Below are 16,197 nucleotides of genomic sequence, written 5' to 3'. Positions count from 1 at the left end.
GGGTCCACTGAAAAAATTTGCCCCCAACAGCAGGGGCCCTCAGTCCGGTAGTGCATCGATACTGCCAACCTGGAAGCAGAAGCAGCCATAGCACTAGCCACTGTCTCCAGCCCGTCGAAAAACACCCTACACGTCATCACAGACTCGCAAGCAACATGTCGAAACTACAGCAAGGCTCCACTCCCACGCACGGCCAGAATCCTCAGATCAAAGCCACCACTTCACCGTACTGGTATGGATCCCTGGCCGTGAGTCGCTGGCAATCAGCGTGCATGCTTTTCCAAGAGCAAGTGTCACCCACCACCAGGAACCGACATCTTACGTCATCCCTTACCGGAGCCAGTACCGAACCATACGCAAATCGGGTCTAGCATCAACATCTGGGCAGGGACAGATATCCAAGTATCCACGGCATCACGACGAGTCGAGAACAGACATAATGTTTTACTGCGCACTAGTAACGGAAAGCTGAAGAGCGTTGCTATGCTGGACATGAATCGGCTGTTTCCAGCGCAGGCCGTTGGGTAACTAGCAATAATCTGGAGTTGCAGGAAGGGTGTTCATTACAGTGTGGTCATACGTTAATGCATAGAGTGTGGGGTGTGGTTTGCGCCGGAAACTGAGATGAGTACATGTGTTAATTATCAGCTGTTGGCAAACGACGGCCTCGTCTCGCCTGAGTTTGTGGATTGGCAGATATGTGTGCCTGCCCAGGTATTGATGCTAGAGCAGACTTGTGTACTAGATTGGTACTGGTTGCGGTAAAGGAAAGCATTTGATGTCGGTTCCTGGTGCCCGGATGGCGCATTCGCAGCGGACAGCGTCTGTACGCTGACTGCCAGTGAACCACGGCCAGGGGTTGATACCAGTACGACAGAAGTGGTGGCCTATACCTGAAGACTATGGTTGTGTGCGGGAGTAGAGCCTTGCCGCAGTTTCGACATGCTGCTTGTGAGTCTGTGATGACATATAGAGCATTCGTTGGGGGTCAGGAGACAGTGGCTAGAGCTATGGCTGCTTCTGTTTCCATGTTGGTAGATGTGGTTGGGATGGTTGCTGTCGCGACCGTGTATAGCGCTTGGTAGCATACGCTTATGGTGGCCGCTTTCCAGTCACGTGAGCTGCGTCCCTGGAGCGAAGTTGTGGTGATTTGCTGTAGATCCGACCCAGAGCCTTGGCTCGTGCCCTCCTGCGTCCAGTGAAGTAGATGGGACGCATACCTCTGGGAGTGGGTGCTATTTGTAGGTATTTTTATGGAGCATATAAGTAACATCATAATTGTCTTCACGCAGCAACGAAACTAAAATGTGCAGTAATGACCCCTCTTCACTGTAGTCCGTGATGCACTTGCGTAGAGCTGGCGGGGTGTAACACGGTAATTAGGATTACTCGCCTTCATTGCTTAGAACGATGAATACGTTTACTAAAAAAGTGCGCAGGTGATAAAAGTTCGAGCATCTAAATTCTGCACAAAACTACATCTACTGAAGCACATTTTTTTGGCAAGCGTTTGCTTCCAAACAGCACGTGCAGAATCTAGACTTTTTATTCTATTTTTCCTGAATAAAATGATGTACAAAAGCTTCGTTATGCCTTCACGCATCAGTTCTCAACACCCGAAATGTGCGCACCTGCAGATACTCACTTTTGCAACTCTCTTCACGCAACAGCGCTTATGGGGCACTCGTCTAGCGCGAACTCGCTCGATTTATTCCACGCAGCAGTGAACTAATGCACCAGGCGCAATCTTCGTCTCGGAAGAAACGTCTCAACCAAGCTCATTAGCGACGGCTGCAAGTGCTCTGTCAGGCAAACTGCTTCCATCCCGCGCGTCGAGAACTTCCAACTGCTCGCGCATGTTGACTCAATGCCACTGTTATGAACGTCAGTAATTAACGTTCACGCAAACAACGCGAGTGGGGTGTGCGCGTAACGAGTCATCTGTGGTTTTTAACAGCATCTGCGAACGGCATGCCTACATTATAGTTTCCGCTTGGACCATAGAGCAATCACGAAGTAGTAGTCTACATGGGCACAAACCTTACAGCTGGATGGCCTAAGCGCAATGGCGCCGAAGTAATGGCTCACTCAAAGAAACAAATGACTCGAGTCCTGCCGAGTTGTGGCGGTGAAGCCGGGTAGGTGGTGGCATTTGCTGCGTTCGGTGAGAATTAAGCGCTTGGATTTTATAAACAGCCCAGCTGCCGGCAACTGTCGCCAGCCGTATTTGAACGAGTACTGTGCAGGACCTCGGGGCCCTACTGCTGCGCGGACGTCCGAGAGAGCGGAGGGAAGACTGCCGTGACGGGAAAGAAAATCTTCTGTAACGGATCACATGAAATACACGAGAGGCGCAGCCGCTGGAAATTGCTAAAAGTGACGACGGTGTCCTCTTTGTCGATCTCGAAGAAGAAGCTACAATGTTCTCCCCAGCCGAACAGATGACGTCAGTTGCCCTCCATGGAGCAGACATCTCGGATGGAATGTTTGACGGTAGTCCCCCAAGGTAATCATAGTAGGCAGAACCGAACTCCTCACGCTGGCAGCAGCGAAGCAGAACCTCTAAGTAGAGCCGTATGAGGCTGTCTAGAGGCACAGCCGGTGTATTCGTGTTCACTACATGTAAGACGGTGGCCAACTCTTGGGACGCTTATGACATGCCGGGCGCCTTCTGGCGGCAGTGGCATTGGCCAGTTTCCCATAATCCTTATTTAGTCGAGCCTTTTTCACCATAGTTGTGGTCTCAGCAGCTGGTCGGAGGGTATGCTCTTGTGAGCATCTCCGCCTACCTACTATTGTGGGCACGTCAGTTGGCTTTCCTTGCCGGGACATAATCACTACTAAGAGAAACCGCCTGATTATGGCCCTCATGCCCTCTATTATTCACAAATGTCTTCCAAGTGCTTGGGTCTTTTTGGATCTAGCTGGAAGTCCGTCCAAAAAGCCGCACACTGATGCCGAGGTCGCAGTGGCAGGAAATGTAGCTTTATATTCGCACAGCCCTCAACGCCGAAATCAACTCTGCCCTTGCTAGGGTGGTTTTAATTAATTCCCGCATACATCATATTTGCGAGCTGTAAAACTCTTTCGGCTAATCCATGAGTTCCATGCACGCATAAATATGCTGTGGCACAGTAAGCACTATGATGAACATCTACAACGATGTGGAGCTCCAATTTGAGCTCTGGAATCTAGAATCCTCGGAATGCTCTTAACCAGATGTTGACCCCATGGCACGATAAAAAATAACCTCAGTCAAGGTTTCCTCTCGAAAGATGTAGTATCTTATCCTGCACCAGAAAAGGTTCGAGAAAACCTAGTGGGGCTTACACTCTAGTGACAGCTTGGAGTAAGAACGCTTTCGTGGCTTAATGCTGCTCAATTACGAAGATAATGCTCTGGAGCTTAAATGAAAAGAACAAATTGGCTGTGGTTTAGCTCTGGTTAAACCTGTAGGATTGCGAAAGCAACATCTGCGCGTAGCCATTTATGGTTGCGTGAGCTACATTGCCTACAGTCTCTCCGTTTCGTGTGCTCTTGCACAGCCATACTGCACATGCGCGATGAGCAAGTGACGTCACTACGCACAGCTGGCGTGCCGGTGGCCCCTGAACGCTAGCTGTGCGCCGCTAATGCGCATCAGAGAGGACAGAGAGAGAGACGATGGAGAGGGCGCGGCAGCGACAGCGGCGGCGCGCCAGCTGTGTGCCGTGCGACGCTACTGCTCCTCGCGCATGCGCAGTATGGCCTTTCCGCGGCTCCGCGAAATGGTTCGGCGACTTGCGTAGTGTTGCTTTCGCAAAAGAAAACTTTGGATGTTCCTGGAAGAGGCGTGAATTCGTTTTCTTTCTTGCAGGCACCTCGAATGATCTCTAAAGATGACAGATTAATCAATGGTTTTTGCTGCATTGAGGAGTTTGTTCATATACACCGAATTCTAGACGATCCTTAGAGTTTTTTGGCACTGCTTCTCAATATATCTAAAGTGGAGTTTAAGCCTACCTTTCGACTGCAGTGGACTGGACGCAGCTCCTAATGGAACACGGATCACCCGACAGGCACCTGACAGGTCTCTTGTTCGGGAAAATGTTTATCTTATTATAGTGAGGTGCGAAACCAAAAGAAAACTCAAAGAATTAAGTGCAGTTGTTGAAGTTCATCGTTCGTGCTTCTTTGCGGACTCCATGAAGAAATGACTTCTGAACTGTAAACAACAAACGTCCTCAAACAAGCAAACCATAGCAACAGTAAAAGAACACATTTCTAGAGCACTGAGCGCAAACCCATGTTCGGCAATCTGCATACATCACTTTCCCGTACGTTTACTCCAGCTAGGCGTAAAATAGAAATAGAACGACTTGCACGCAGCGGAGTTAGATACCGCAGCTTCCGCAACCTCAGCCTGGAACATAGCTTGAATTTTCAAAAACTGCCCAGTGCTTGCATAAAACTGCTTGCTTTGCGGGGTAATGCAATGGCACGTGCTTTAAGATGACGTAGGCGAAGACACTGTATACTATTTAAGATTGCATGCGCGTTGATTTTTTTGTAAGCGTGCAAAAAGAACGGGCGACATAGGCAGCTCCCTACCGATGATGGCGCGCCAGAAGAAGAGAGAGTGACCCACTAGCCGCAGAAGAGGAATTCAGAGTTGAAAATGCTGAAATATGCAGCTGCAATACCATTTTCGAGGACCATCACCATGATCAACAAGACATGAAACTCGAAGACGAACACGTCCTGTCTTATGTAAGGAGCGCATGAATTCGTATCTGCTCGCAGATTGAGAAGTAACTGCCAATTTTAGACCAGATGAACTGGCAACCCTGTCAGAAAGTGATGTATGCGAATGAGTGATACAGGCGAGCTCGCTCATACGTGAAATACGCAAAAAAGTGGATGAGCAAGTCGCTCAATGAAAACCTTCACCCTGTAGAAGTGTTTTGACTCGAGAAGAGCAGAAAGTTGGCACGTTGGTTTAAATGCATAGCTGAATTATCATAAAAGGGAACACTCGGACGATGAAAAGAATTACAAGCACAGGCACCAGCTCGAAACTCAGGTTTCCTCGATGTTATTCGGGGTTGTCTACAGGTTGCCACTCTCCAGTGGTGTTTTATACTCAGGCCAGATCGGGCGTTGCGGTAATGAAAGACAAGGAGAGCACAAGAGATTACTTAGAGGGGATTCCCTGAATAACCTGCCGAAGTAATCCCCTCGCACGGAAACTAACGACAAAAAAAAAGAGACAGTGCACACCGCTAATTGGTAGCACTACCATCCTTTTAAGGCACAGTGGCCAATTGGTTCGAGAACTCATGGAAGCCTTTTACATGCGCTTTAATAGTGCTAACTGTATCTGTCAAACTTCCGTAGGACTGACTGATAGCGAATTCGAATTTTTAGCCTCATCACTTTGGTTTCAATGATAATCTTAGCGCTTTGGTTTTCTACGCGTCAAACGTGACGATTGCTGCCTTTGTTTTTTGTGACGTTTGTCTTCCTATTTACACGCGTACCTTTCTTGAATAAACTTCAGTTGCCAGTTAGTGCCTGTCCTTTCTTTTTCTACGTCTGTGTTATCTCTTTCGGGCTTTTTTGAGGTATGTTTTAACTGTAGCTTTACTGATGTATACGTTTTTTCCTTTCATTACTGAAATCTGATAACAGCATTGAGATTGGCCCGAGTTAAGGTTTCTTTCAGTATTGAGTGGCATCTCTGATTGAGTAGGTATCGTCATTTAAGGATCCTGATCTGCATTTGATGGCTGAGGTCTGCCTTCAAAGACAACAGTTCAGGTTCATACCCGGCCCCTCCTAACTACATCGCGGTGGCGTGCTGCCGCTAACGTATGCGGAAAAAGAAAAGGTGGATAATAGCACATGTAATAAAAGTTTGCGGTACGGTAAGGGTGCTTTTACGGCAATCAATAATGGAGCCCCACCGATTCAGCGTGCGCAAGGAAGACGCAGCGTTGGGCACGCGCTAAAGAGAACGCCCTGGGACCCGGCCCCGGCCGGACGCTGCCGCCGCAGCTCCGCCGCTGTCTCCTTTCCAGCAGCCCTCCAATAAATGTGGCCGTGGTCGCCTTCTAGACGACCTCCCCAATCTCTTCGCTGTTGACTCGCATAAATTTTGCGACTCTTGAACGATTTCATTTGCCGCATGAATCGAATCATATTTAGAATCTTGATTTACGCTACGGCACATGTCTTAATGGTATTTTTCAAAGCACAAAATCGGTAGATATGTAGATTCTGCGGGACATTATGTGTACATTCACACTCTATCATAGCGAATCAGTATGCGCTATCAGTGTGCGGATCTCAGGGGTATGTCATGGCTGCAGTAATATGGCACCGGCTAAGCTGTCACTTCTGCGATGGGCACAGGTTTAAAACTAAAGCGAATTCTCCTAGAAGCCTTAAGGTAGCCGCCACTTTCACAAACTCACTTTTTGTAGTCTGCTCATGAACTTCAATTAAAGCGTTCTTGAAATTACTGAAATAGAAATTAAAGCAGTCTTACTCAAGGACGTAACGTATGGTTTTGAATCCTCTATATTTGTATAGATCTCACATCGCGCTAGCGCTAAGAAAGTTTCTGAAACAGAGAGACAAAATAAGATTTATTGAAAGGAAGCTGTTTTAAAAGCATTTTCTTCTCAATTTAGAGAGGAGACATTGGGTGTTCCCTCATATCCGTTGGCTTTAGGGGGCCCTGACATAAACCCACGTACCAAAAAAGCTACTTAAGGATAGTTCCATTCGGAGACATGAAAAAGCTGTTTCATAGATAATTCTATTCGGAGATCCGAAGCATGGCTGTGTGCCCATAGAGGAACAGGAAATTAGTCAAGGTGTTGCGCGAGCCAAATCGACGAATGAAAGGCGAGCCACGCCGCCGGCCTTGCGGGACAACACGAAATCATCCATAGAGAGGAAAGTGTTTCCGAATGCAGGATTTAAACAAGATCCGAGTCCGAATAGCTCATCAAGAAAACGTTCGCCGGAGTACTAGCGGAGTAGCAGCAGAAAGACTAGCTCGGTAGCTACATGATCCCGTCAGACTCTTGTGCAGATCGCCTCTGAAGTATGGAGAGTGGTCACTTTCACTCAGTGATCGATTCTGATCACCAAATGAGTGATAGTGACCACTAACCGCTCAAGTGAACAAGGTAACCCACTCATGAGCATCCACTTTTTGACTATTTCATTACGAATGACTCATGGAATTTGTCTTTTCTCGCGTTTGTGCCTCTAGAGGCACGTAGAGAACTAGTAACTCGCCGCACACATTGTGATCGCTTGCGCCGGCACTCGAGTTTCGGAGAATAAAAGGCAAAAGAACCTGCCGGGCTTACGCTCAGCAGGCGCTTGTGCCGCAGCAAGGTCTAACTTGGAAATTCATCGGGCATAAACCAGACTGGCTGAGAGCCGCGCTGGTACTACTTGCTTGGGGATGTGATGGTTCAAAGAAAACAAGAAACGAAGCACAAGAAAGAACTATGGTCTTTTGATTTTCACAGCGGATGTTTCTCTTCTTTAAAGTCATTTAATTTCCACAGATTTTGTAAGGCTTTCCCTGAGAGCCCGGAGCATGGGGTATGGGTCACCGCACATGCCCTTGAAGTCGTCCTTCTCAATGTCGAATACGACGACGCCCTTCATCTCTCGCTTGCCGTCCAAAAACTTGAACGACTTGGGTGAGAGTGATGACACGTAGTTGCGGCCGGACCAAGCCGTGAGGCAGCCAGTCTCCCTTATGTACTTGTGGTTCCAACTGGCATCGTCCACTTTGCGACATATGTCCCAGTATCCGGAGAGCGCATGCTTTTCCACTCGGCCCTTGGTCAAGCCTGTCAACGAGCCGTTCCTCACCCAGTAGATATAGCCTGCGAGGGACACTGTGAACAGAGTCTTCTCCCTGATGTCACTGTCCCAGTGGTCTTGGTACTTTTCCTTGACTTCCTTGATGACCTTCTGCAGCGAATGAGTCCGTAAACCGCGCACTGGGTTTGGACAACTGCCGATTATGGGCGTGCCAAAGCGGTGCGACATTTTTATAAACGCATTCACGCTCTTGTATGTGAGTGGGTGAAAGTAACGGTTCTCCACCTCACCACTCAGGGGTAAAGTCAGCATAAACGTCCTAGACCTGAGCTGGCTTGACAGCTCTAGGACGAGCGCGTCCAGCGAACGGTGCTTGGAGACCTTCTCTGGTTGGATTATGTGAAGCACGAGCCCGAAGGTTTGCAGATGCGGACTTTGCAGCCAGCCCATGACGTTATTCACAAATTCGGTCCTCGAAGCGGAGTCCCGGAGAGCCCTCGCCAGGTGGGCGTAGTTCAACCGAGGCCCGCCTATTGCGATGTGGCGTCTCATGGTAGGGTCCATGCTGTGCAGAACCGAGCTGAAGGTTTCAAGGTCATGTGGTCCGTTATTGGGGTCAACGTGGAGGAACGTTAGGTTGGTGCCGTCGCTTGTTGGGCCGAGGCAGCAGTAAATCGCCGAAGCACAGAGGCCCACGGGGATGTCACTGGGCGTGAATGGCAGTGGGTATTCGGGAGCCTTGTTGTTGTAGACGCAGTGGATTTCCGGCTTTTTTTAAATGAGTTAAGAAAGGGAAAGAAAAGAGAAATATCACTGCTAAGACTCTGGTCAAGAAATACAAAATTTAATCGTTTGAAAAGACTGCAATAAGGTTTGATTAGGCAATTCTTAAATAATTGCCTGTAGCTCCACCAGTTTAACTGTGCAGAAAGTGACGGATGCACCAAGCTCCAATTTTGGTCCCTCATCATGAGGGCTAAACTACCATATTTTAACGCAGAACGCGAAAAGAAAAAAAGAAAACGACGCAACTGCGAAATATATAGCAAATAACAGACGCGTACAAAACGTAGCAGCAGCAATGAAAACAAAACCATACATAAAAGCCAAAAACTTTTTGTGTTAGCAGTCGAACGCACCCAGTAACCCACCTCAGCTGAGTAATTGCCGCGCTTGGCTGCTGAGAACAAGGTAGCGGGTGCAGTGCCGCTGCGTTTCGATAGAGGTGCAATGCAAAATTACCAGGGACACTTAAACTAACGTGCGGGCCATGCGAAAGTATTGCAATTGCATCTAATCCAATTCCATTCTAATGCCATTTCAATTTTATTTCAATTCTATTTCTATTCTGTCTTTTGGTAGCTGGTGCAGTGGTAAGTAATATTACTGGCAATTACTGGTTAACAGTTCGTATTTTCCCGCCTTTGAAGACATCACACCTCTGCGACCGATTGCGAATTTTGTAAAGCTGTCACTTTTTGGGCGACGGCGGCTTTTCGTATAGAGGAGCCATCTAATAGTTGCGCAATAATAACAGCCGTGTACAGAGATATCGGTGCCAATTAGAGAACTCAAGGTTGTGTAAAACAATTTGAAGGACATTTAAGCTCCGCCTTTCAGTGTATGACGACATAGCATTAATGGGTCTCGCCAGTGACTCCACTTGATCTCTGTTGCATATTACCCGACCACGTGCTCTACTAAGTTTATCAGAGCACATGACGCACCAGTGTCGCGTGACACAAGCATTCAGCCGTTCGCGTACATTCACTCCTCAACGACATACCCTTCGCTGTTCGCTTAATAACTGCTCTCTTAATTAGTGCCTCTCTAATCACACACATACTCATGTTAAAGTCTACACGACTTACAAATAAAAACCCCGCAATAACGAAGCTGCAAGAACATGCCTGCGCGGTCAAGGGGTACCGTGTCTGGCTCACTATCCAAGGGTGAAGGGCTCGGTACCAGACTAATTACCCCAAATTTCTTTTGAGCACAGTTTGTTCACTTTATATGCTTAAATGTCGTAATCACTTTTGAGGCATCTTGCGACCTTGTATTCACAATTTGTGCGATGTTTTAATCGCTTTTCAATTCCACCGCTCCACGTAAGACTTCAAAGCTTTTCGACCAATCCAGAGTTTCGCGACTCAACAATGCCGGAAGTCGACGGGACGACGGCGCCTTTGCCGCTGAACGGAACCCTTAACGCTGTCGCGTTAATAATCCTAAGCTGCCCACTTCGGAATACCTCACAGCACACAGCGCGGCTTCGGCTCATCAAAAGCCAATCTGTTAAGCGCTATTTATGGACGTCTTACTTCTCGGACTTTTCTTGTGGCTCTTTCTCTTTTTTATCTGCTTGCTTTCATTGTTTGCGTTGTCTGAATGTGTTAATTGACTCCCACCTCATAGCCATGATGTCGACTGTCGTATCTGAGCGGTAAGTGATCAGGTTGAACGTAGACAGCAGGAATCGACCACCCCAGTGGCATTGCAAAGCGCGCTCACTGACATTTATTTTTAAGGGCTCTTGACCGCTTTATTATGGCGTCAACTATTAGCGTGTGGTGCGAATGCAAAGCAGCTTACAGTCAAGAATTGATACTGGCAGTTATCGCCACTAAACTCTAACAACCCGATTACAGCCGTACATGACAGCAGGGGAGTAAAAAATTAAAGGCTGCTTATGAGAAGAAAGTGGACAAACGCAGCACTCGCTTTGAATTAGCTCCGCGGCACAGCGACAATACAACGCACTGCACAGGGCCCGCATGCTGTACCTGACCATCATAGGTGTTGGCTATTTGGCCCCCCTCCCCATAAAAGGCGCAATATACAGCGTTCTGAAGCGGAATAGCGCTCATAAGAGGTAGCCGTCGGTTCAGGCAAGAGTGGCGAGGACGTCTGAGAAGGCGAAATGTTCGCACTTCTAATTACTAATGCCCATAAAGTAAAATAAGTCTTAAGTCGGCGAGGATTTGCAAGGATGAAATAAGTCTTCAGGCAGAAAAGGCTGACACTGTAATTATTAAGGCGAAAGCCTTTAATGCCTCATCGCTGTCGCCAGAAGGTTGTCAGCAGAGGTGCAGAGGTGTCACGCTTCTCTAGTCAGACCTGACAAGAAATTTTTGTGCACGATGGGACTCGAACCACCATCCCTCCGTATCGCAGCCGAGCGTGCTAATGGCTAGGCTATTTCCTGCCAACGCATATGTAGTTGTCTTAGTCTAGGACGCTGGAGATTGTTTGCAGAAAGGCGTCGAATCAGACGGATGCCTCCCAAACGCCCTCCAGTGTCTCCAGCATTTAAGATTCACAAACAATTGTGTACTTAATTAACATCTTAACCACACATCAGTGACACAAGCAGCAACACCGCGCCAAAGGCTTTCGCCGCACGGCACTTTAGGTCAACAAAGTGCCCCCCTGAATTTTTTTTTTTTTTTTTACAGTTCGGCACTCGTTCCGAGCATATGATTCTTCAGCCGTAACATGGTGTTCAAAATTAGACTCTCAAGGTGTTATTTGGAAAACACGAACACTACACTGTACTCAGTGTGCGTGTAGATATTGGGAATTCATAGACAGTCGCATTCCTAGACACCTCCATTTGGTAGAAGGTTCTTAGCATATCTGTGCACCGAGTTACTCGCCTCCAAATTTGCAACTCAATCCGCGTAAATTCTCATTCAAGGCAGAGATGATCGTCGCATAGTTACTCCCTGGAGTGACGAGCCTGTTGCATATGACGTTTCTTGGATTTCGTTAGTCGGAAGTGAAAGAGTAATGGCTATCCGCTACACGAGTTCTTTTACGCCAATATCACACGAAATGCTAGACGAAACAGCTGCGTCCCATCCGGGGCAGTCATTCTCTGATCGTCGCCGCATTGCTCCGTAATTGCGTGGAATGAGTTGGAAAATTCGGGAAGAATATATCGGAAAACGGTTGTGCTACTAAAAGTACACCAAGCGGTATAACAAAGAACACGATAGCGCGCTATTACCAACAAAGACAAGCCCGCAAACGGTAATTGCTAAAGAAATAATTTATTTTGGATAATTACGAGACAAATAACGACAGTTATCCTGACATTTCTTATCCTTGTCCTGTAATCTACTTGCAAAAGTGGCTTTTTGTGCATTGGTCATCGTCTTGAAATCCTGATTTTGTACACCTCCTATATAGAACATTGGTTTACGCAAGCCCATTAAGAGGGGCAGTAGATGCGACAACGGCCCTGTCTCCCGCTTAGCTCGCCTTCTACATTTTGAGGCGTCTTTGCCGGACGCATCGGCGGTGCCTACCTTCACCTCTTTCCTCTCGTGTTTCCGGCGCATCGGGGCTGCCATGCGAGCTTTAGGCTCGTCGCGGGCCCGGCCTTGCTTCCCCACGAAGTTGCCGGCGGGCGCATGGACCACGACGACGGGCTTGGCCGGAGCGGCGTTCTTTGCCGCCTGCACGGCAGCGCCCTCTTTGTGGCCCTTGTTAGGACAAGAAGAGAAGACAGACAGCTGTCGCGTACTTTCAACACCAGGGTATGTGGGTCGCATGCTGCAGCTGCTGCACCTGCTGCATCTGAGACATCGAGCTAGCATCACTGAGAACGATGTGGATCTCACAACGTGAGAGCACGTACCGAAACAGCACACCGCGGTTACCAGTCTTTCCGTGCAAGCTTGCTACGTGGTTAACTTTGTACTATTCGGCCCTTTACAGCGCTGCCTATCCGCCGTGTATTCTTATTGTAGATATCGTAACAATGCTATTCGCTGATAACCCACCCGATACAACGAAAATCCGAGCTAGCTCAGATAATGAGCGTTTATTTGCCTCAGTCGTCGCGGTGGCTCAGTGGTTATGGTGCACGGCTGCAAACCTGAAAGACACGGGTTCGGTCCCAGCCGCGGCGGTAGGAGTTCGATAGAAACAAAATGCTAGAGGCCCGGTTGCTGCGCCATGTCAGTGCACGTCAAAGAGCCCCAGGTGGTCGAAATTGTCGGGAGTGCTCCACTACGGCGTCCGTCGTAGCCTGAGTCGCTTCGCGATGTTTAACCCCGTAAGACCAATACCAAATCTATTTGCCTTGTGTTCCCTGAAGGTGGTTCGGTTCGTAAGGCGAGGCTGAAGGATGAAAATATAAAAAACTAAACAGGTACTAAGAGCCCGCAGAATTTGCAGTAAATGTGTGAAGCTCAGAATTAAAACAGGACTACAAAAGCCAGAATAACACCTGTGTCTTACAATACGTACGTCAGCAAAACCAAAAACAACAAGAACAGGCCAAAGTACTTAAAATCAGTACTTTATGGCCACATTTTCCCAGAACGTGCCCATATCGTTATGTGCACATTCTTTAACTGGAAACGCCACTCCTTTATAGAGCGGTGAAGAAATTCTGCGCTCAAGCTCTTCGCTGTGGAGAGTACCAAGAGTTACTTCTATTGCAATATATATGGCCGATTGCGTTTGGCTACTTGTTCATGCAGGTATTTACTAGCTGCGAAAAAAAAAGGAGTCGGGCCGTATTGTGTGCCGATTCTCTTCGTAACTAGTTCCTTTCTTGTTTTTTCTTTATTCATTGCCCACCTACGACATCAAAGCTGGTAGTTTGCAAGCATCGTCTGTGGCCAGCTCCGCTAAACAGTCGAGGCAGACCCATGCCCAAAAGGCAAAAAAAAATTGAACAAAGAAATCGTTACAAAATGCCGCTACAGTTTATCCCTGGTGTGTTATCTTTTCTTTTATTACTTCCTTGTTGCAGTGGATATCTGCGGAGCTCAGTCTCGTTATTACAAGAAATTGAAAGCGTTATATTAGTGTCCGGAATGTTCCACTATAACGCGCTGTTCAAGCCGGATATTGCATACATGTTAGCGGACAAATCCACGCGTAGCGTACTTATTTAGCCGCCAACAAGTGGTGAGGTATCGCAGTTTGAACTGACTGAGAGCACACAGCATTGCTGAGGCTGTCGTGTTACCGAAGAAAAAGGCCTAGCTGACATTTCTGTTTACAGCGCCGCCAGCACATGAAAAAGCACACGAGTAAGGCTTAAGTTCAGGGCGTAATATCTGACAAAAACAAAAAACGCACACACAATGTGTATTTTTTTCCCAACTAACCAAACTAAATAACGATTGCGAAATCTCAGAGATCAATGAAATTTTAAACTGCACCAGCAAACACTGCCCAGCATGTTAAGACTTTTCAGCTGCACTCTTTTTAAAACTCATAATGAATCCCGTGAAACACTGACGAAGAGCAAATACATTCTTATCTCTTCCGTACGACTGCTCCGAAGAAAGTACATCAGGATTCATATTTACGCTGTTTTATCATGATCTTTCTGTTGTCGTATCTGTGCTGCTTTTCCAAAGAAGAAAGCGAACGTTGGCAGGCCTGCAGGGCATCGAGCACTTGTGGCGGTTCCTTCATTTCTTCCTTACTTCGTGCTTTGGTACCACGGGGTCGAATCAAATACATTTGAAGCCATGCAGAAGCTGCGCTGAGCGATTGCTATTAGATTGTCGGGGACTGTTATTTTATAAGCCTATAGTCTATGCACAGTGGACTAAATGATATAAGAAACGTATTGCTCAAAGCTGCATAATGCAGGACGAAAGGACACGCATGTACTTCAACGGGTGAATATACTGCTCGCTGAATGACTCTGCTTCCTCACTATATTTCCTATGTGCTAAAAAAGAAAAAAAAATCAGAAAGCACTGCAACCAAGTCTATAGCCTGCAATAAGGTCGCAAGTTGTGCCAGTTAGACTGCCTTTCCCTAGTTGTTGGATTGGCATGTCCTCATTATTATGTCCTCTGCCTTTGCGGTACTTCGTCCACGAATGTCTCGACTGCAGCTGGTTACTCCTAGTTGTCGCAGTGGACAATTTCTGCTGAATGGGGTTTCTGGTGGGACTTATTGAGGGAGGCACTACATAGCGTACGCACTCTTCAGTCTTACGTTGTCGCTAGCCATCGGCCAATTTACAAGGCGAGGACCACTGCGAGCCACACCGAAACCCTCAACAAGGATTGCGGGCCGCTGATGTGCGGTAGTGTCAGGTACCGCTTACGGCACATGCTAAGGGCAGTCCCCCTTCGGCAAGCACAGACGCAGAAAATTTTAGAGTATGCTGACTGCGATCACAAGGCTCCGCCTCCTCAGCGAGCTCCTTAGTAACGGCGCTGCAGAGCCGTGACATTTACCTTGGGGCCTTGAACGGCAAGCGGCGGGCCAGAGTGCGGCGTGGTATGCATCCGGTGGTGATGGCCCGATCCGCTCGGTTGTAAGAGCGCCGTGGCCAGCAGCGCAACGCTGGCTGTGGTGAGCAGCGCGCTGAGCACCAGGAACATCCAGCGCATGAGGTTCTCGTGGGGGCCCCGGGGTGGCGCGTCCAGGTCCGGGCCGGCCCAAGTGCCGGACTGGCCGTACGACTCCTCCCAGCAGGGGCTCACGTACTCGTTGGTGCGCATCTTCGGCTGCGTGGCCCTGCCTGGGCGCCTTACCCACCTCCGCCTGGCCGGCTACCGGGGCTCTGCGGCTGCCGCGTGCGCGAGCGGGCGGGTGGCGATGGCTGACGAAGACGACGACGATGCCGCTTCTTCTTCCTGCTACGATGCGAGCGTATTTTGTCTCGCAGCAGAGGACGCTGCATGCAGGGCTGTAGCCCTGTCACCACTAGGCATAGAGTTTCTTACTATTACCTAGAGGGAAAGCTGACAACCCGTCTATGGGAGTTTGCATGGAGGCCCCTCGTGACGACTTCAGCCACCATGGGCGCTCAAAGCATCATGGGGCGGTAAGCTACCGACTGCAGAACTACAACTTTTGGCCAAAAAAATAATCGAAAAATAAAGCTGTGCGATAACTACGAATGTCCTAACATTCAATATCCTGTCTGTAAATTGCAACAAACGAGGAGAAAAGCATGTAAATGCAAAGTTTGCCCAAAATAAGAGATGGCTAGCTTTCCTATTGGCCAAGTAATGAACACTACAAAAACTAATATTTCGTAACTATACAGGTGCATTTTTAAAAGTAGATATGTTTTCAAAAAAAATGCTGTTGCTTAGACACTTTAAGAGGTTTTTTAATGGCATTTCGGAAAAGTGAAACCTTTTATTGGCGTCGTGTGTCGTCGCGTTTTCACTACTATGGGTTTTGCACACTGCGTGCGCGCGAAAGTCGTCTGCGCACACACGAACAGCGTTTTCAGAATGAAACGACTTAGTAATGACACTCCGTGTTCCCGAAAAACTACGACTGTCTAGCAACAAGTAGCTCACCGCCCCATGATGCTTTGTGCGTCCATGGTGGCTGAAGTGCTGCGCCGCCAGCTTTCCTTCT

The 16,197-nt window shown here is 48.1% G+C and overlaps 2 protein-coding genes across 2 annotated transcripts in view; one reads left to right on the top strand and one right to left on the bottom strand.

The window, feature by feature from the left end:
* LOC149352517 (hemicentin-2-like) overlaps window positions 1–16,197 on the top strand; it is a 584,798-nt gene that overhangs the window by 250,408 nt on the left and 318,193 nt on the right. The gene's annotated exons all lie outside the window — the stretch shown is intronic.
* Window positions 7,552–15,323, bottom strand: LOC149352519 (endochitinase-like). Its single transcript, XM_089577189.1, has 3 exons — window positions 15,057–15,323; window positions 12,147–12,323; window positions 7,552–8,601 (listed from the first exon to the last, which is right to left on the bottom strand). The coding sequence occupies exons 1-3, from the start codon at window positions 15,321–15,323 to the stop codon at window positions 7,552–7,554; spliced, it is 1,494 nt and encodes a 497-aa protein (XP_089433315.1).

The sequence above is a fragment of the Amblyomma mixtum genome, chromosome 3 (assembly GCF_055824585.1).
Source record: "Amblyomma mixtum isolate Tamu chromosome 3, ASM5582458v1, whole genome shotgun sequence".
NCBI classification, from domain to species: domain Eukaryota; kingdom Metazoa; phylum Arthropoda; class Arachnida; order Ixodida; family Ixodidae; genus Amblyomma; species Amblyomma mixtum.
The sequence above is the reverse complement of the archived record's forward strand: the minus strand, read 5'-3'. Positions and strand labels throughout refer to the sequence as shown.